General features: G+C 41.7%; 1 protein-coding gene and 1 non-coding gene across 6 annotated transcripts; one reads left to right on the forward strand and one right to left on the reverse strand.

The window, feature by feature from the left end:
- Window positions 1–431: 431 nt before the first annotated feature.
- TRNAT-AGU (transfer RNA threonine (anticodon AGU)) lies at window positions 432–505 on the forward strand. The gene has a single exon. It is a non-coding gene; the product is annotated as a tRNA-Thr (tRNA).
- Window positions 506–645: 140 nt separating this feature from the next.
- On the reverse strand, window positions 646–6,166 carry DPD1 (Polynucleotidyl transferase, ribonuclease H-like superfamily protein). 5 transcript variants are annotated; one of them, XM_039118362.3, is made up of 5 exons: window positions 5,794–6,148; window positions 4,845–4,932; window positions 3,437–4,080; window positions 2,543–2,748; window positions 646–1,045 (listed from the first exon to the last, which is right to left on the reverse strand). In XM_039118362.3, the coding sequence occupies exons 3-5, from the start codon at window positions 3,976–3,978 to the stop codon at window positions 840–842; spliced, it is 954 nt and encodes a 317-aa protein (XP_038974290.2). In that variant the 5' UTR covers window positions 3,979–4,080; window positions 4,845–4,932; window positions 5,794–6,148; the 3' UTR covers window positions 646–839. The 5 variants fall into 5 exon arrangements, 4 of the variants coding, with proteins under 4 accessions (XP_038974290.2, XP_089780861.1, XP_038974291.1 ...); XM_089924735.1 differs by lacking the exon at window positions 4,845–4,932 and adding an exon at window positions 5,616–5,703; XR_015967894.2 differs by lacking the exon at window positions 4,845–4,932 and adding an exon at window positions 1,181–1,322 and having other exon boundaries at window positions 908–1,045; window positions 5,794–6,157.
- Between the last annotated feature and the right edge of the window lie 7,944 nt (window positions 6,167–14,110).

The raw sequence follows: 14,110 nt of genomic DNA on the forward strand, positions 1-14,110 counted from the left end.
TTTCTACAGCCACGAATCCTACGAACTCTCGTTGCTTCACGAATTTCATCGGAATAAGAAGAAAATTGAAACAACAGTGATGAATTCAAGAACCGAGATCGGGCTTTCTCGGAGTTCCGGCTTGAATTTTTGCGGCCAAATCGCTTTTGATCCCAATAATTTGGGGAAAACAGTAACATGATCGGAGATGAACTAGTAGATCGTGAGAAAACCCTAGTATCGGAGGAGGAATTCAAATCGATCGCCATGGGAGCTGGGTCGGAAGGAGCTTACCTTCGAGGCGGTGGAGCGCCTGCGACTTGGAGATCGCCGCGAGCGGCAGCACGAGCAGTTGGAAATGGAGGGAAGAGATCTGGGTTGCAAAATGCACAAGAAGACTTCCCTGCCCTTAAGCTTTGAGAAATGGCAGATCAGCCAATGATTCGCGTCGTGCTTTCGTGGCTCAGTTGGTTAGAGCACCCGTTTAGTAAGCGGGAGGTCTTGAGTTCGATTCTCAACGAAAGCACTCAGTTAATTTTTAGCTTTTTTTTATCTTTCAGGTTAAAAACCAAAAATGGAAAGGGAAATTCCAGTGCCTATCCTGTCAGAACTCGCTCAGCAACTAACACTCTGATATTCCCAATTACAAAGGTTTAGAACACTCCATTTAGTTGAAAACTTCAGAGCAGATGGTAGATTACTGAACTTTATTCAGAGTTTACAGTCCAATATATAAGTTAAATAGTATGCCGAAAAGAATGAACACTGTGATACAGCAATGCTTAATGATCACTTGAGAGATGAATGAGATTTTTGGCTTTTACACTTAATTTTAAGTTAGAGAACTGCAGCAGCACTTGTCAGGGAGGAGGGACCTTGATAATGTCCGAAGCCCGGAAAGCTATATCTATTAGCTCTGGAACAGTCAGCTTCAGATCGAAAGTAATTCTCTGGAGTACATAGCATAATGTTGTCACATCCTGCATTGCCCTGTGTGCAGGCCCAACTAAAGGGATGTCGTAGTGCTCACGTAGTGCCTTCAATGACGAGGAGGTAAGTCTTGATCCTGCAACAGAAATGGAAATTGCCAGAGTTTAGCTTGCTTGAGCTGATGATATATACCTTTGGTTTAATACTTTCTCTATCCAAATTAACAGTTAACTAGAAGCCAAGAAATGATGAAATATATGACAGAAAATACCTTTGAAGTCAGAGATGCTGATTGTGTGAATTAACTGAAATCAACCAGTTCAATTGTCATGTATAACCATTAGGCTTTGCCACATATCAATTGCTCCAGTGGATGTCTCTACTCAGGAGTTAAACCATGACCTTTTTCGACTCTAAATTAATATAGTCCTATGTCAGAATCAGGTTCAGATTTGGCAAAATTAGGTACTTTTAAGATAAACTGATTGAGTTTGACCAAACAATATCTGACCATCAAGGTAATTCATTTTATTATTACTAACAAACCCATTACCCACTGGTTAATTTTTTCAAGAATTGACAGAAATTTTGTCGATTTCTGGTTTCATTTCACGTACTGCCACTTGAATCCAGTTAAATCACGGCTCAAAAACTGAAGTAGCCCGTGCTTGCTTCTGTTTCCTTCCATTTTCTCAAGTTGTTATATAACTTCTTAGGCAACTACGCACGAAAAACAACCCAAAGAATGATCTTGACACTATAAGAGCACAAAAGAGATGAATTGACCAAGAACTATAGGAGTAATACAATCATAACATGTTCATAGAGAAGGAAGAGCAACTAGATCGAAGCTTCACAAAGATTAAACACTTGGAAGTTACGCAGATCAGGCTTTCTGGTCTTCATACCCAAAAGAACTTGATGGAGCTATAAGACTACCTCGTTTTCAAGAGTTAAAACAGTGATCTCGGACCTGAACAGTTCTATATTTCCACTTGAGATTACTTTTATAAAGGAAAACATAAGTAAAGAAAAGGGGTTGTGATTGGTTTCTCTTTCTTATGCCGTATAACGAAGATAAATTAGAAGGAGAGCTAGAGAGACCTAGTTAAATTAGAGCAACTACATAAATCAGATGCAGTAATATCTCCATGTGGTTAAGGCAGACCTAATAAACCTCTCTTATGCAGTATAAAGAAGATTACTTATAAGGAAAACGGGAAAGAACCAGTTAAATAAGAGCAACTACATAAATCAGATACCATGAGATCTCCACGTGGTTCAGGCAGATTTAACCATGAACTCAGAAAAAAGGGCTTCTCGGAAAGCCATAAAATTTGTAGTTTAGCCGGATAAGGCTTGATAGTTATGGTTATTATGTTTACCCGGCCATACACAGTGACTTTTTAAGTTCCTCATAGTTGCATCAATAAAATATTAAAGGAATGCAGCTTTTTGCAAGTGATGCTCCTTTTCCATGTGTGTGTTGTGTGTGATCTCCAGTAGCAGTAGCTTTTTAAAGATTACTATAAAAACCAACATAAAACTGAAAATAACCAAGACAACCAAGCAGTAGACGGACATTAGGCTTAACCATAAAATACCAAACCGAATACAAGAAACAATTACCTACCATCCGGCTTGACTAATTGGCGTGCAAGAGGAAGTGTGTCTACGAACAGCCAATCTGCAGGAACTTCCTCAGAACAACGATGAAATTCCTCAATAATGAAAGGTACATCAAACCGGCGCCCATTGTGAGCAACCCATAGAACTGGTTTGCCAGCCATTTGGCGGCTCCTAACATATTGGAGTAGGATTGGAACCAGTTCCTTAAACCTATTGTAAAATCATGAAGGTAATGTTCAGGAACTACAACTAGGTATAATACCAACGAGAATATGAGAAGAACTTGATAACCAAAATAAGTACACATAAAGAAATCACAAAACTTGACAAGCAACATACAAGCTTGCTCATGCTGGATGAAACTCCAGGGCCAATCTCCTTGCAATAAAGCAACTGCAAGAATCATTGTCCCAGATTATATGCAGCATCCCCAAATGTCGATTAAATAAGAGTAAATTTTCTCTCAATCCTCAGCTCTTCTTTTTTCCTCTCACAAATTCTTCTTTTCGCTGATTCAGATTTTACAGCATGTCAATTTATATTTTAATGTTATATGTCATAAGTAGGCCATATTTATCATCACAAGCACCTTAAATCAGAAGGTAAGGGCAGCGCTCTGACTCGCTCGCTCTCTCAGAAAATAGAACCAGATTTTTCAGATTTTAACATCAACAAAAAGAGCAGTCCATGATCAAATAAAAAGTAGTGTAGGATCATGGTGTTAAACAAGTTCATGAAGCTCCAGTTATTATATTTAAATTTATTCATCATCCAACTTAGGAACTCCAACTGCAAATACAGGGGACCATTTAATGAGGCTTGGAACCTCCATGATGAACCATGAAGATTAAGGAGAAGAAAAGAAAGATAGAAAATTCAGTATGAAGAGGAACCATACCTTGGGACATCAGGCCTGTTGACCATGCACGTGCTAATGCCATGAACATATGCATTCAGTACATCTTTTTCAGGATTTACAAGGGTTTGGAATGTACTATTCTTGCCCCCTATGAGATCACGAAGTGCAAACTCAATAATTCTTTCATTCCTGCGACTGAATCCACTAGTCTCAATATCGAACACAAGAATAGTTGCAGACCGGTCGATGATGACTTTTTGGTTAGCAATCTTTTCTTGGAGATCATAACACTGAATGGCTTTAAATTCATGAAGCTGTGATTGGTTTGTATTAATATTTGTTGATGATCCGACAGTTCCATCATGAAGTTTCAGATTGATGCTGCTTGATTTGCTGCTCTGTGATTTCCAATTCCTCCCTTCTGATCTTGTCGTGAAAGATCGTGGGTTGCATCTTCCAGCATCAAGCACCTTTCCAGGAATAAATTCAGTATGAAGCCTGAACAACCTAAAACAACAATTGCACCCAAGACTGTTCCTTATTTGATGAAAGTTTCCCGACCACATAGCAGCTAAGGACATTCTGTGAAGACAGTGGATCCAGCATCAAGAATCTCGGGTCACAGAAATCATATGAAACTTGCCCTCATCATAGGCTCTGCATCAAGGTCATAAGCTTTGATCCTGAAAATGCAAGCATAAACAAATTCATGTTAATATCTGAGCTGAGCTTTATTTATACGAAAATCTGGCAGTAGAATTAGAACCCGAGACTTAACCAAGCTTTAGGAACTTTCTATGGGTTTGATTGATTTTTTATAACAAAAATGTTTGTGAAATCATGACTTTCCTTTCCCAGATCCCATACTACATTATATTTTTCAGGATTTGGAGTTGCATCTTCCCATATAACATAAACAAATTTATCAACTATGCATACACAAAAATTCTAATTCACAATGATCAAAGTCATCTACAATTTGTCTATATAGGCTGAGGGATTTCTTGCATGCTATAGCATTGGAAGACCCGAAAACTTTTCATGCCAACTTAGAAACATCACCTAATTCATATCAACTCAATGATGCCACCATGAATATATATTAACAAAGTCATAAGTCAGAATCATATAATCATATAAAACCAAAAGTACCACCTCGCACCATGGAATGAACACTAATAGGAATACAGCCTGGGAAGAAGATCAGCAGAGAGCAAGTCTTTTAAGATGACTTCCACAACAAAAGGAGGAGGCAGTTCCTTAGGGAATGCAATGATATACAAGGCAAGACGTATTAATAATGTAGAAGGAGATGGTATCACTGACATGAAAGAAGAACGAGTGATCCTATTTGACTCCTTAGTGATAAAGCTCTATTGTTGCTCCCAAAAAAGAATTTAAACAGAAATTAAAAATGCAAATGCTCCGATTTTGAGTTTAATCATACATCAAAAGTCAGCCCCTAAAGATCCAGCACCATCTGTTTACTCATTTGTTTCCTTCTGGTCTGGCAGCACAACAACACAGTTTCTTTTCTGTAAGGTCAAATTGAGCAAGTAAACAGAAGAACATTGATAACAAAGTGGATGAATCAATAACGGTGGGCTATGGTATCTTACACGTATTAAACAAAAGGACTTCAATTATATGCGTTCAAAACACACATTATGCTTGCAGAATTAAACACTGGTATAATTCTGTTATAGGTATTATCAAAACTAAAGTAAGCATAGGTCAACTACAAATGACACTAGCTAAAACCATGCCCATTTGATCTATAATCTTTCTGCTTGTTGAAATTCCACACATTCAATAAAAAGCAAAGGGATCGCAGTGGTTTCATCAAAAATTTCTAAGAGAGTTCAAACCACAAAAGTAAGCACATCAAGAAAAATTTTCTCATGGATATCATCAAAACTGATCAAATCACCATCATTTTTTTTTTCTTTTTTGATTTGGTGGTGGGGGAGGGGGAGTCATACCCATTGGATCATTACGGCATTATACTCAACTAAATTCCTCGCTACACTAGATAAACCACAAAATTTCCACGAACGACCTTAGAACGTGTATAATATTCACGAAGCAAAACACAGCAAAAGCAAAGAACAAATAAAAACAAAAATAAAAAGGTTCAGTCCTGGGCCTCATAAAAACTCTTCATAATCACTATCGAAATATGAAACTCGAAAAAGGGAAAAGAAAATATCACAAATACCAGCAAAAACAAATTCATTGGATCTATATTACGTGTTCGACGATATTCCTCAAAGAGAAATATCATTTGCTGTCCCAAATTCCTTCGCCTACATAAAACATCAGACTGAGCACTGAACCATGAGCTTAAACAAGGAAACTGAAAACATGGGAATAAGGCTTACAGAGATTAGGAGTACCTGGAGAGGATTTATTTCTGGGGGGAGAAAGAAATGTGATAGCAATAGCCGTGGAGTAGGAGGGTGGGAGAAGAAAGGTATCAAGTAAAATGGGCAGTTTTTGGTGTGTGGTGGTTACCGAAGCCTTGAAGGGGTAAAACCAGAAGGGGAAGTGGGAACCGGTTCTATCCGGGCCAAACGGGTGGAGACCGGAGAGAGGAGTGGGGCGGGGATGGAGCCCTCTTTTCTCGGATCATGCGCTTGGGTCTTCCAGCCGGAGCCGTGAAGCAATCCCACGCGCAAACACCGTTGGCGGATTAAAATATGCGCATCAAACTCCCATTTTTAAGTGTGATTTCCGAACATGGTAGGGTCGATGCCATGGCATAGCCGGATAGCATAGATCGAGTGGCTGATGCAGGGATTAAAGTGGATTGAATAATATTTAAATTTATTTTTAAATTTAAATTTATCAAAATATATATAAAAATTTGAATATCCGACTAATATATATTCATATCCATCCAAAAAAAAAATATGAATATGGATGGACAGCTATTCCATAAATATCCGAATATTCTATTTATAATTCTATTTAATTTTATATAGCACTTATAAATTTTTTTAAAAAATAAATGACCACATTGAAATGCTATTAATTTGATTTATCATCCATTTAGTAATATGTTTTATTCTGTGGTCATAAAGTTTAATTATCCATATTTATATCCATATTTTCAGCATCTAATTTGTATCCATACCTGTTTAAAATAAATATAGATATAATTTTTTGCATCCGACTAACATCCGTATCCGTATTCGTTAAATAAAACAAATATGGATATAAATAGGCTAGTATTTGATCCGATTTTGGCCCTAAGCTGATGGCACTACTTGCATGAAGGACCCCACTTGATGATTTGATTAGGATCCGATCTGAATCTAGGATTTTATGGATTGTGTCATCGTGCATGGACTCGAAAAGATATTTGCCATTGTTTCCGAATATTTACTTGCTTCCGTTAGGATCCAATCTAAATCTCTAAATTTAAGGGACATGCGGCAGCACATGGACTTAAAAATAAATCCGTACTTGTGCTGAATATTCTGAGTCCAAATTTGAGTCTAATAAACATATATTTGATTTAGATCCAATGCAACTAATAGGATAGTTGAGTAAGTGGAACCATATCTGTTGAGAACTAGGACACCTAGAAACCCAGATCAAGGGAGAGCAGGACCCAATTGGATGATCATTCACACAAACCTCTAATTACTTTGCAAATTATACTAGTTGCTACTCTAAGAAACGAAGGAATACTAAATCATACATTAAGATTGAGATTGACATTTTGAATTGAATCCAAGACATCCAACTCGAACTTGAAACTAACAATTTCTCCAATACATTGTATACGGTTTTTTCATGTCCTTCCTTTTTTGTATAAAATTTATTGATTTTATTTTATAATTATTATAGAAGTATGAAAGTATTGAGATTATCAGATTCTAATCAATATTTTGAACTTGAAACAAATATCTGATCCTAAATTAGCATATATCATAAGTTAGGTTGCAGCCACCTAACTTTTGGGGTTAGACCAGTTGTATGGGGTTAGGCTTGGGAGGGTCGCATAATGGACCAGGACAAAAACTGTAGCAACTTTTCTAAATGAGATGGCTATCTGACACTACCTCAGGCGAGCTTGGACCAAGGATATCTCTAGTTTCAAAACGATTAGTATGACAGCCTAGCTTGCATAATACTGAACGCCCACAATCTCCCCACGTACATGTTAACCAAGAAGAAACTTGAATACATGATAAAGAGCTCTTCACTAAATTCAAAATAAATATCATGTTGGACTGATCAATTTTGTATATAAAAATTATGCAAATATGACTCCAAAATCAATACTTCCAATCTGTCTGATAAGGTGAACCATAATTCAAAGGATATTATAGAACATTAGGGTTGTAGCTCTACTCCTAAAAGCTCCATTGTTAAGCCTTGTTTATAGGAAAAGCTTCCTCCCCAATGGCTTAAGCTTTACACCGGCGGCTTTACATCTAGAAGTTGTTCTGGCATTGCCAGTATCATTAGAAATAAGTGGGGATGATCTTGTTCTTTCTTACTCCAAGCACTTGCTAAAGAAAGATATTTACCTTATAGAATTGGGGCTTATACTGATGGAAATTTTGCATCTTTATCGAACCTTCGGATTGAGAAAAATTTGGATTGAAACCAACTCAAAATTTTTGAAAGAATGGATCTCTACGCTGGTTGATCCCATGTGGCGTGTCATGATTATTATTTCAATGACATCTTTTCCTAGCTCAATTCCTTTTTTTTCTAGAGCGGAGAACATCCCAAAGTTATATTCAATAAAACAAATATTTTGGGCAAAAAAAAAATAAAAAAATACTATAGATTCATAAATTTCTCTGAGTCCCATGCCCACACCTTTTATTTCCCACGCCATAGTAGCTAGCAAAACTCAAAAAAAGGGACAAATCTAGAAAATGGCTAACCAAGAAAAAGAAAATGACGAAGATTAAGATTTTTTTAAAATGAAAGACAAAGGAATAGGAGATTCGGCCTCCAATGGACAATAAGAAGAAGAAAAAGAGGATGAAGAAGATGAGGTAGGGGAAGAAGAAACAACAAAGATATCCAAAATATCACCTCTTCATATTTACCATTTCCCAATAGTGTCCTCACTTGGTGACCTCCTTCTAGTTTTCTTTCTTTGATATCTCAATACACAAGGACAAGGTAGAAAGTTTTGCATGAAAATGGGCTATCATATTGCATTTGAGATTTTGAGTGGTTGTTCGTTATTTTTCTTTAGTTTATAACAAGGTTTACTTCTAAGAATGTAACTGAGCCGAGCTTAAATGAGCCTGGATCCGATTAAGCTTGTTTGAAATTAATTTTGAGCTTAAAATTTGAGATCAAGGTTGATTCATTTACCACTGTTTCAAGCTTGACTCGAGCTCAATTTTAAATCGAGCTCAATACAAGCTCAGTTGATCAGCTTAAAAATCCTCAACTAAGCCAAAAATCAAATCAAGATCGAATCAAGCTTGATTTGAACTTCGGTACAATCTTGATTCAAACTTGGTTGACATCTGAGTTAATATAATATTTTCAAAAATTAAATAAAAATTCAAACTCGAAATGATCTTGATAGCGTGGACTATTGAGCTGAACTTGATCGAACTGGGCCAGTTTCTGGCTGAGGTTGAAATCAGTTTCGAGCTCAATGCAAGCTTAGGTTGATTTGTCTAGTTTCGAATCAAGCCCAAGCCAAGCTTCTTTTTAAGCCGAGCTTAGGTTGTTGTAAACACTTGACACCTTCACTTGTGAGTCATCTTAGACATTCATTTTAATAATTGGAGCCGTTGAACTGCTTGTACTAGCAAACCAATGGAAATTCTTATTTTGAAACCGATGCATTATCATTGAGTAACAAATCAAGCATGGTGGTTTGCTTGATCTTATAAGTCTTAAGCACCAGCTTGTTTCAAGATCGAAACAGACAAATATAATGAGAATTAATTACACTTATTGCTGCTCAAAAAGAATTATTATCTAGTTGTTATTCTACTCAGTTGGTGGTTACATAACAGCTAAAATGATCGTTACTGGATATTTTCCCTGTTTATTTAGATAAAGTTAATATACGATTTCAAATTTAAAACTCCATGCTATGTGAAAAAATAACATTTAGTTTGATGAATAGATGACTTGAGAGTTGAGCAATATTTATTTCCTAAAACCTCAACTTAGTAGAAAAATAAATATTGCCTAATTCTCAAGTCACCATTCTTCAATTACAATATTATTTTTTGCACTTATTCTCCATTGGAAACAGCTGAATTTTTTTTTTGATAGAATGAATCCTACATTGGAACATTGTTTTATATTACACCAAAACGGTCATACCTAAAAATATGTTCTATGATAAGAAGGACATGACAAATAAAACTAAAAAACCTCATCCCAATTTCTGGCTTGTATCTCTCGTGGTCTAGCTCACAAACCTACAGACTACAGTGGAGGCATAAAAAAAAAATTATTTATAATAGAATAATTTGTATTCTTTTAAGCTATCCATATTTAGTGAAAGATAAATAATGCTGCTGACTTGTGAGGGATAATTTTATTTTGAAAGTTTAATTTTTTTTTAAAGCACGTAATTTATACATTATGTATGAATGTATTTAATAAAATCCAAAAACAAAATACATAATTTTTCATCTAAAAAACTACTGTACGGTTGGATATATATTTTGGGTTTTTTTATCTTACATTGCAGCTGGTGGGAGTTGCCGCTATAAAAAAACATAAAAAATAAAAAAATAAGACGAAGAAAAAGAAAAAAAAAGCCGACTTAAAAACCTCCAGAACGCGATAACGAGATCTCATCCGAGAGAGAAAGAGAAGGCCATCGCATTGCTGTAACGTAGATTTCATTCTACTTCATCTCTATCCCGGCATTGGCCATGGCGATCTTGTCGTTGTCGGCCGCGATCCCTTCGTCTGGATCAATCCCCCTCTCTCTCGCTGTCTCTCCCTGTTGGGGGAATAAGGTTTTTCCCCCAGTGACACAAGTACCCCTAAGAAGTCGCACAACCGCCGACCTTGGACAGTCGGAGTCGGCGTCCGACCTCAAGACATCCGACCTCAGAACCTCCGACCTGGAAAAATCTTGACACCCGAGGTCTATCCTTGTCAGCCACCTACTACGACCGTACCCCTCCGAGGTCCGGCCAAGGCCCATATCCTGCCACTGCTCCAGCATTTATTGCGCATGACCCCTGCAAACCTCCAGTTCACTCCACAATTAATGCGGATCTCCGGCTTACTCCACAATTAATACGGATCTCCGGTTTACTCCACAATTAATGCGGATCTCCGGCTTACTCCACAATTAATGCGCATGGCTCCTGGCATCTACGGACCCTTAGCTCTCCACGGCAAGTCAGCCCAGCAGAGTCCAATCGACTATGATAAGTCTCTGATCTTGGCCTTACCTCCGACACCGATGCAATAATTCGCCCGATCGCGTGCCAGCTCGGGTCGTACGACGACCTCACCTCCGACATCAGCACAATAATTCACCCGATCGTACGCCGATCCGAACAACATGCCGAGCCGTACTATGGCCTCGCCCCATCACATCACAGGTAAACCGACCCCCCCTATAAAAGGGAGCCTTTGCTTCTCAGGGGGGGAGATTCGGCACTCTAGAAACACTGTTCTTCCTCTTCTCATACATTTTGCCCCCCTTCTGACTTGAGCGTCGGAGGGCCGGCGCCGGAAAACCCGGCCACCGGTCTGTCTGCAGGCACTCGGACGGAGGACGCCGCTCGCCGACGGATCGCCGCTCCCCTGTGAGAACCTGCTGCTCCCTCTCTTCGACCGAAGATCGCCCCCGGGTCCAATTTCCAGCAACAGTTGGTGCTAGAGGAAGGGCCCGAGTAGCGATCATGAAGTTGAGAAGCAAGGGAGCCTCCAACATCTCCCGGCGTCCCCCACAGAGTCCTGGACGTTCCGTCCGGAATTCGCCTACTCCGGCTGATCCGATTTCTCAGGTCCAGCCGGAACAGTTTAATGCCCTGGTACAGCAAGTCCGGGCCCTGGCCGCTGCCGTTCAAGGCCTGCGGCGCGAGGAGGCCTTACCAACGCTCCCCCCGCAGGCCCAGGTCCTGCCGGAATTTCCTCCCAACGGCCCGGTTCTTCCAGGCCAGAATTTGCATGGCTCCTCCAGAGCCAACAATGAATAGCGGACTTCTCCCCAGAGAGAGCTACCGGGGGAAGATTTCAACAGAAGACCCCAACCTTCTGAGGCTGAGTCAGCCCCAGACCACCGTGAGCCGGCGCAGACCACGGCGACAATCCCACGGGTGGGGGACCTCGACAGGAAAGTTGAGCATTTGGAGCGCCAAATTGCAGCGCTCCACAGTAAGAAGGCGAGGCAGGAGGGAGACTTTGAGTTCACTACCAAGTCCCCCTTTTCCTGCCAGATCGAGGATGAGCCGGTCCCCGCGAGATTCAAAATGCCTCAAGTAGAGCCCTACAGCGGAATGACTGACCCCCTCGACCATTTGGAGAGCTACCGAGCCCTTATGGCTCTACAAGGGTCCTCAGAGGCCGTACTCTGCAAGGCCTTTCCAGCGACTCTTCGAGGGACTGCTCGGCTTTGGTTTTCTGGACTAAAGTCGAACACGGTATCCTCCTTTGAGCAACTCGGCAGGCAGTTCGCCACCAATTTCACTGCCAGCCGGCGCCAGCGACGGACGTCAGACTCCCTCTTGGACATCAAACAGAAGGAGGGGAAATCCCTCAAGGAGTACCTGGACCGCTTTACTGCCGCCACGTGGGAAGTTCGCGAGCTAGACCAGTCAATAGCCATGTCGGCTCTAAAGACTGGGGTTCGCTCCTACCGATTCCTCTTCTCCATCGAGAAGAGCTTCCCGGTCGACTTCACCGAAATGCTGGCCCGAGCCCGGAAGTATGCCAAGGCCGAGGAGGCAGTCGCCTCCAGGCGGGGAGCAATTGAGCCCGCTTCAAAGAAGCAGAAGAAACGCCGCGAGGAATGCGGCCGACAAAGGAGCCGATCCCCCCGTCGAGAGAAGAATCTCCCCCAACTGAGGAGCCCGCCCTGGCAGTAGGGACGACCTCAGCGGAGGACCCCTCCTCGACCGAGGTCTCCACCACGGCCTCGGACGTACCCCGGGAGGTACGAGAACTACACACCTGTCAATGCTCCCCGGGCCGAGATCCTGATGGAAATCGAGGGTCGGGACTTCTTCCGACCCCCGCCTCCTATGCGAGACACGGGGGTTCCCCGTAATTCCAGGAAGTACTGTCGCTTTCATCGAGACCGTGGGCACGATACGGAGGATTGCTTCCAGCTCCGGGACGAGATAGAAGCGCTCATCCGTCGGGGAGTACTCAACCGATTCGTGAGGAACCGACGTGAGGAAAGGAGGCCAACGGAGAACGCCGTACCGTCCGAAAATCCGGACGACAATATGCCTATCGCCGGCACCATCAATATGATTGGAAGAGCCTCGGCAGGAGCAGCCGCCCAGGGAGCACCCCTAAAGCGCCCGCGTACTGATGAAGTCATCTCGTTCTCGGACGAGGACTTGGAAGGGGTCGAGACCCCTCACGATGACGCTGTGGTCATCTCTATGATTGTAAATAGGTTTGATGTAAAATGTGTCCTAGTTGACAATGGAAGTTCAGCCAACGTTTTGTATTATCATGCCTACCAAAAAATGGGGTTGCCAAAAGGACATCTCCGGAAAATTAATGCCCCACTGGTTGGGTTCACCGGAGACTCGGTCCCAGTTGAAGGTGAGGCCAGCTTCCTTGTCACAGTTGGCCTCGCTCCCCGGGAAAGCACTGTGAGGACGGACTTCCTTGTGGTCCGTCCGCCCTCGGTCTACAACGCCATCCTTGGGCGGCCAGGGCTAAACGCCCTTCGAGCCGTGGTTTCAACCCGCCATTTGCTCATGCGGTTCCCCACTGGCCAAGGAGTAGGCGAGGTCCGCGGAGACCAGCTGGTTGCCAAGCAATGCTACATGGCGGCCCACAGAGTAAGGCAACCAACCAAGGCGCCGATTCAGCCAACAGGCCCCTCACTACCCATAGAAACCCTCGATGCGAGGGACACCCTTTGGAAGAAGCAAGTAGAGCCCGGTGAGCTTCTTGTTCAAGTTCCACTGCAAGAAAATTTTTCCGAACTAACTGTGCAGGTTGGCTCCGGCCTTGGCGCCTGCGAGAGGGATCACCTCGTCAGCTTCCTACGGGACAATGCTGACGTTTTCGCCTGGTCGCTTGCGGACGTGCCGGGAATTGACCCTGAGGTCATGGTCCATCGACTCCAGGTGAAGCCAACCAGCAGACCTGTAAAGCAGAAGAAAAGGGGCTCTGCCCCGGAACGACAACTGATGAGAGTACAAAAGTGAAATTTTCATATTATCTTAATTAGTATTATAGCTAATCTTTATTAATAAAATTAATTAATTAATGCTTTATTTGTGTTTGAGTGCAAGTAATTTAAAAGATCCAATAATACTGGGTTTGAGCCCAATGCTTGGCGTTCCGAGCTCAACAAATCCTTAGCGTCTCATCTGAGCCTCACGCCGCCCATCATCCGCACGCAATCCATTTCACTGTATCCAGATGCTTCAGCTAGCATAAGTGCCCGCGTTGTGGCATCAAACGTCTACAACCCGCCTCATTTAAAGCTCCCCTTCCGTTCGAGCAGGATTCATCCGTGAGGAGCTTCCCAGCGTCCGTCATCTCCAATCGTTTCAT

The sequence above is a fragment of the Phoenix dactylifera genome, chromosome 8 (assembly GCF_051530095.1).
Source record: "Phoenix dactylifera cultivar Ajwa chromosome 8, Ajwa_hap1_PhDact_Kaust_v1.1, whole genome shotgun sequence".
NCBI lineage: Eukaryota > Viridiplantae > Streptophyta > Magnoliopsida > Arecales > Arecaceae > Phoenix > Phoenix dactylifera.

What these genes read in the sequence shown, in the direction of transcription:
- DPD1 (XM_039118362.3), bottom strand. Translation starts at nt 3,978, where the DNA reads ATGTCCTTAGCTGCTATGTGGTCGGGAAACTTTCATCAAATAAGGAAC. An exon ending in AACAGGCCTGATGTCCCAAG is followed by an intron (nt 2,749 to 3,436) that starts GTATGGTTCCTC and finishes ATTTTACAATAG; the next exon opens with GTTTAAGGAACTGGTTCCAA. An exon ending in CCAATTAGTCAAGCCGGATG is followed by an intron (nt 1,046 to 2,542) that starts GTAGGTAATTGT and finishes TTTCTGTTGCAG; the next exon opens with GATCAAGACTTACCTCCTCG.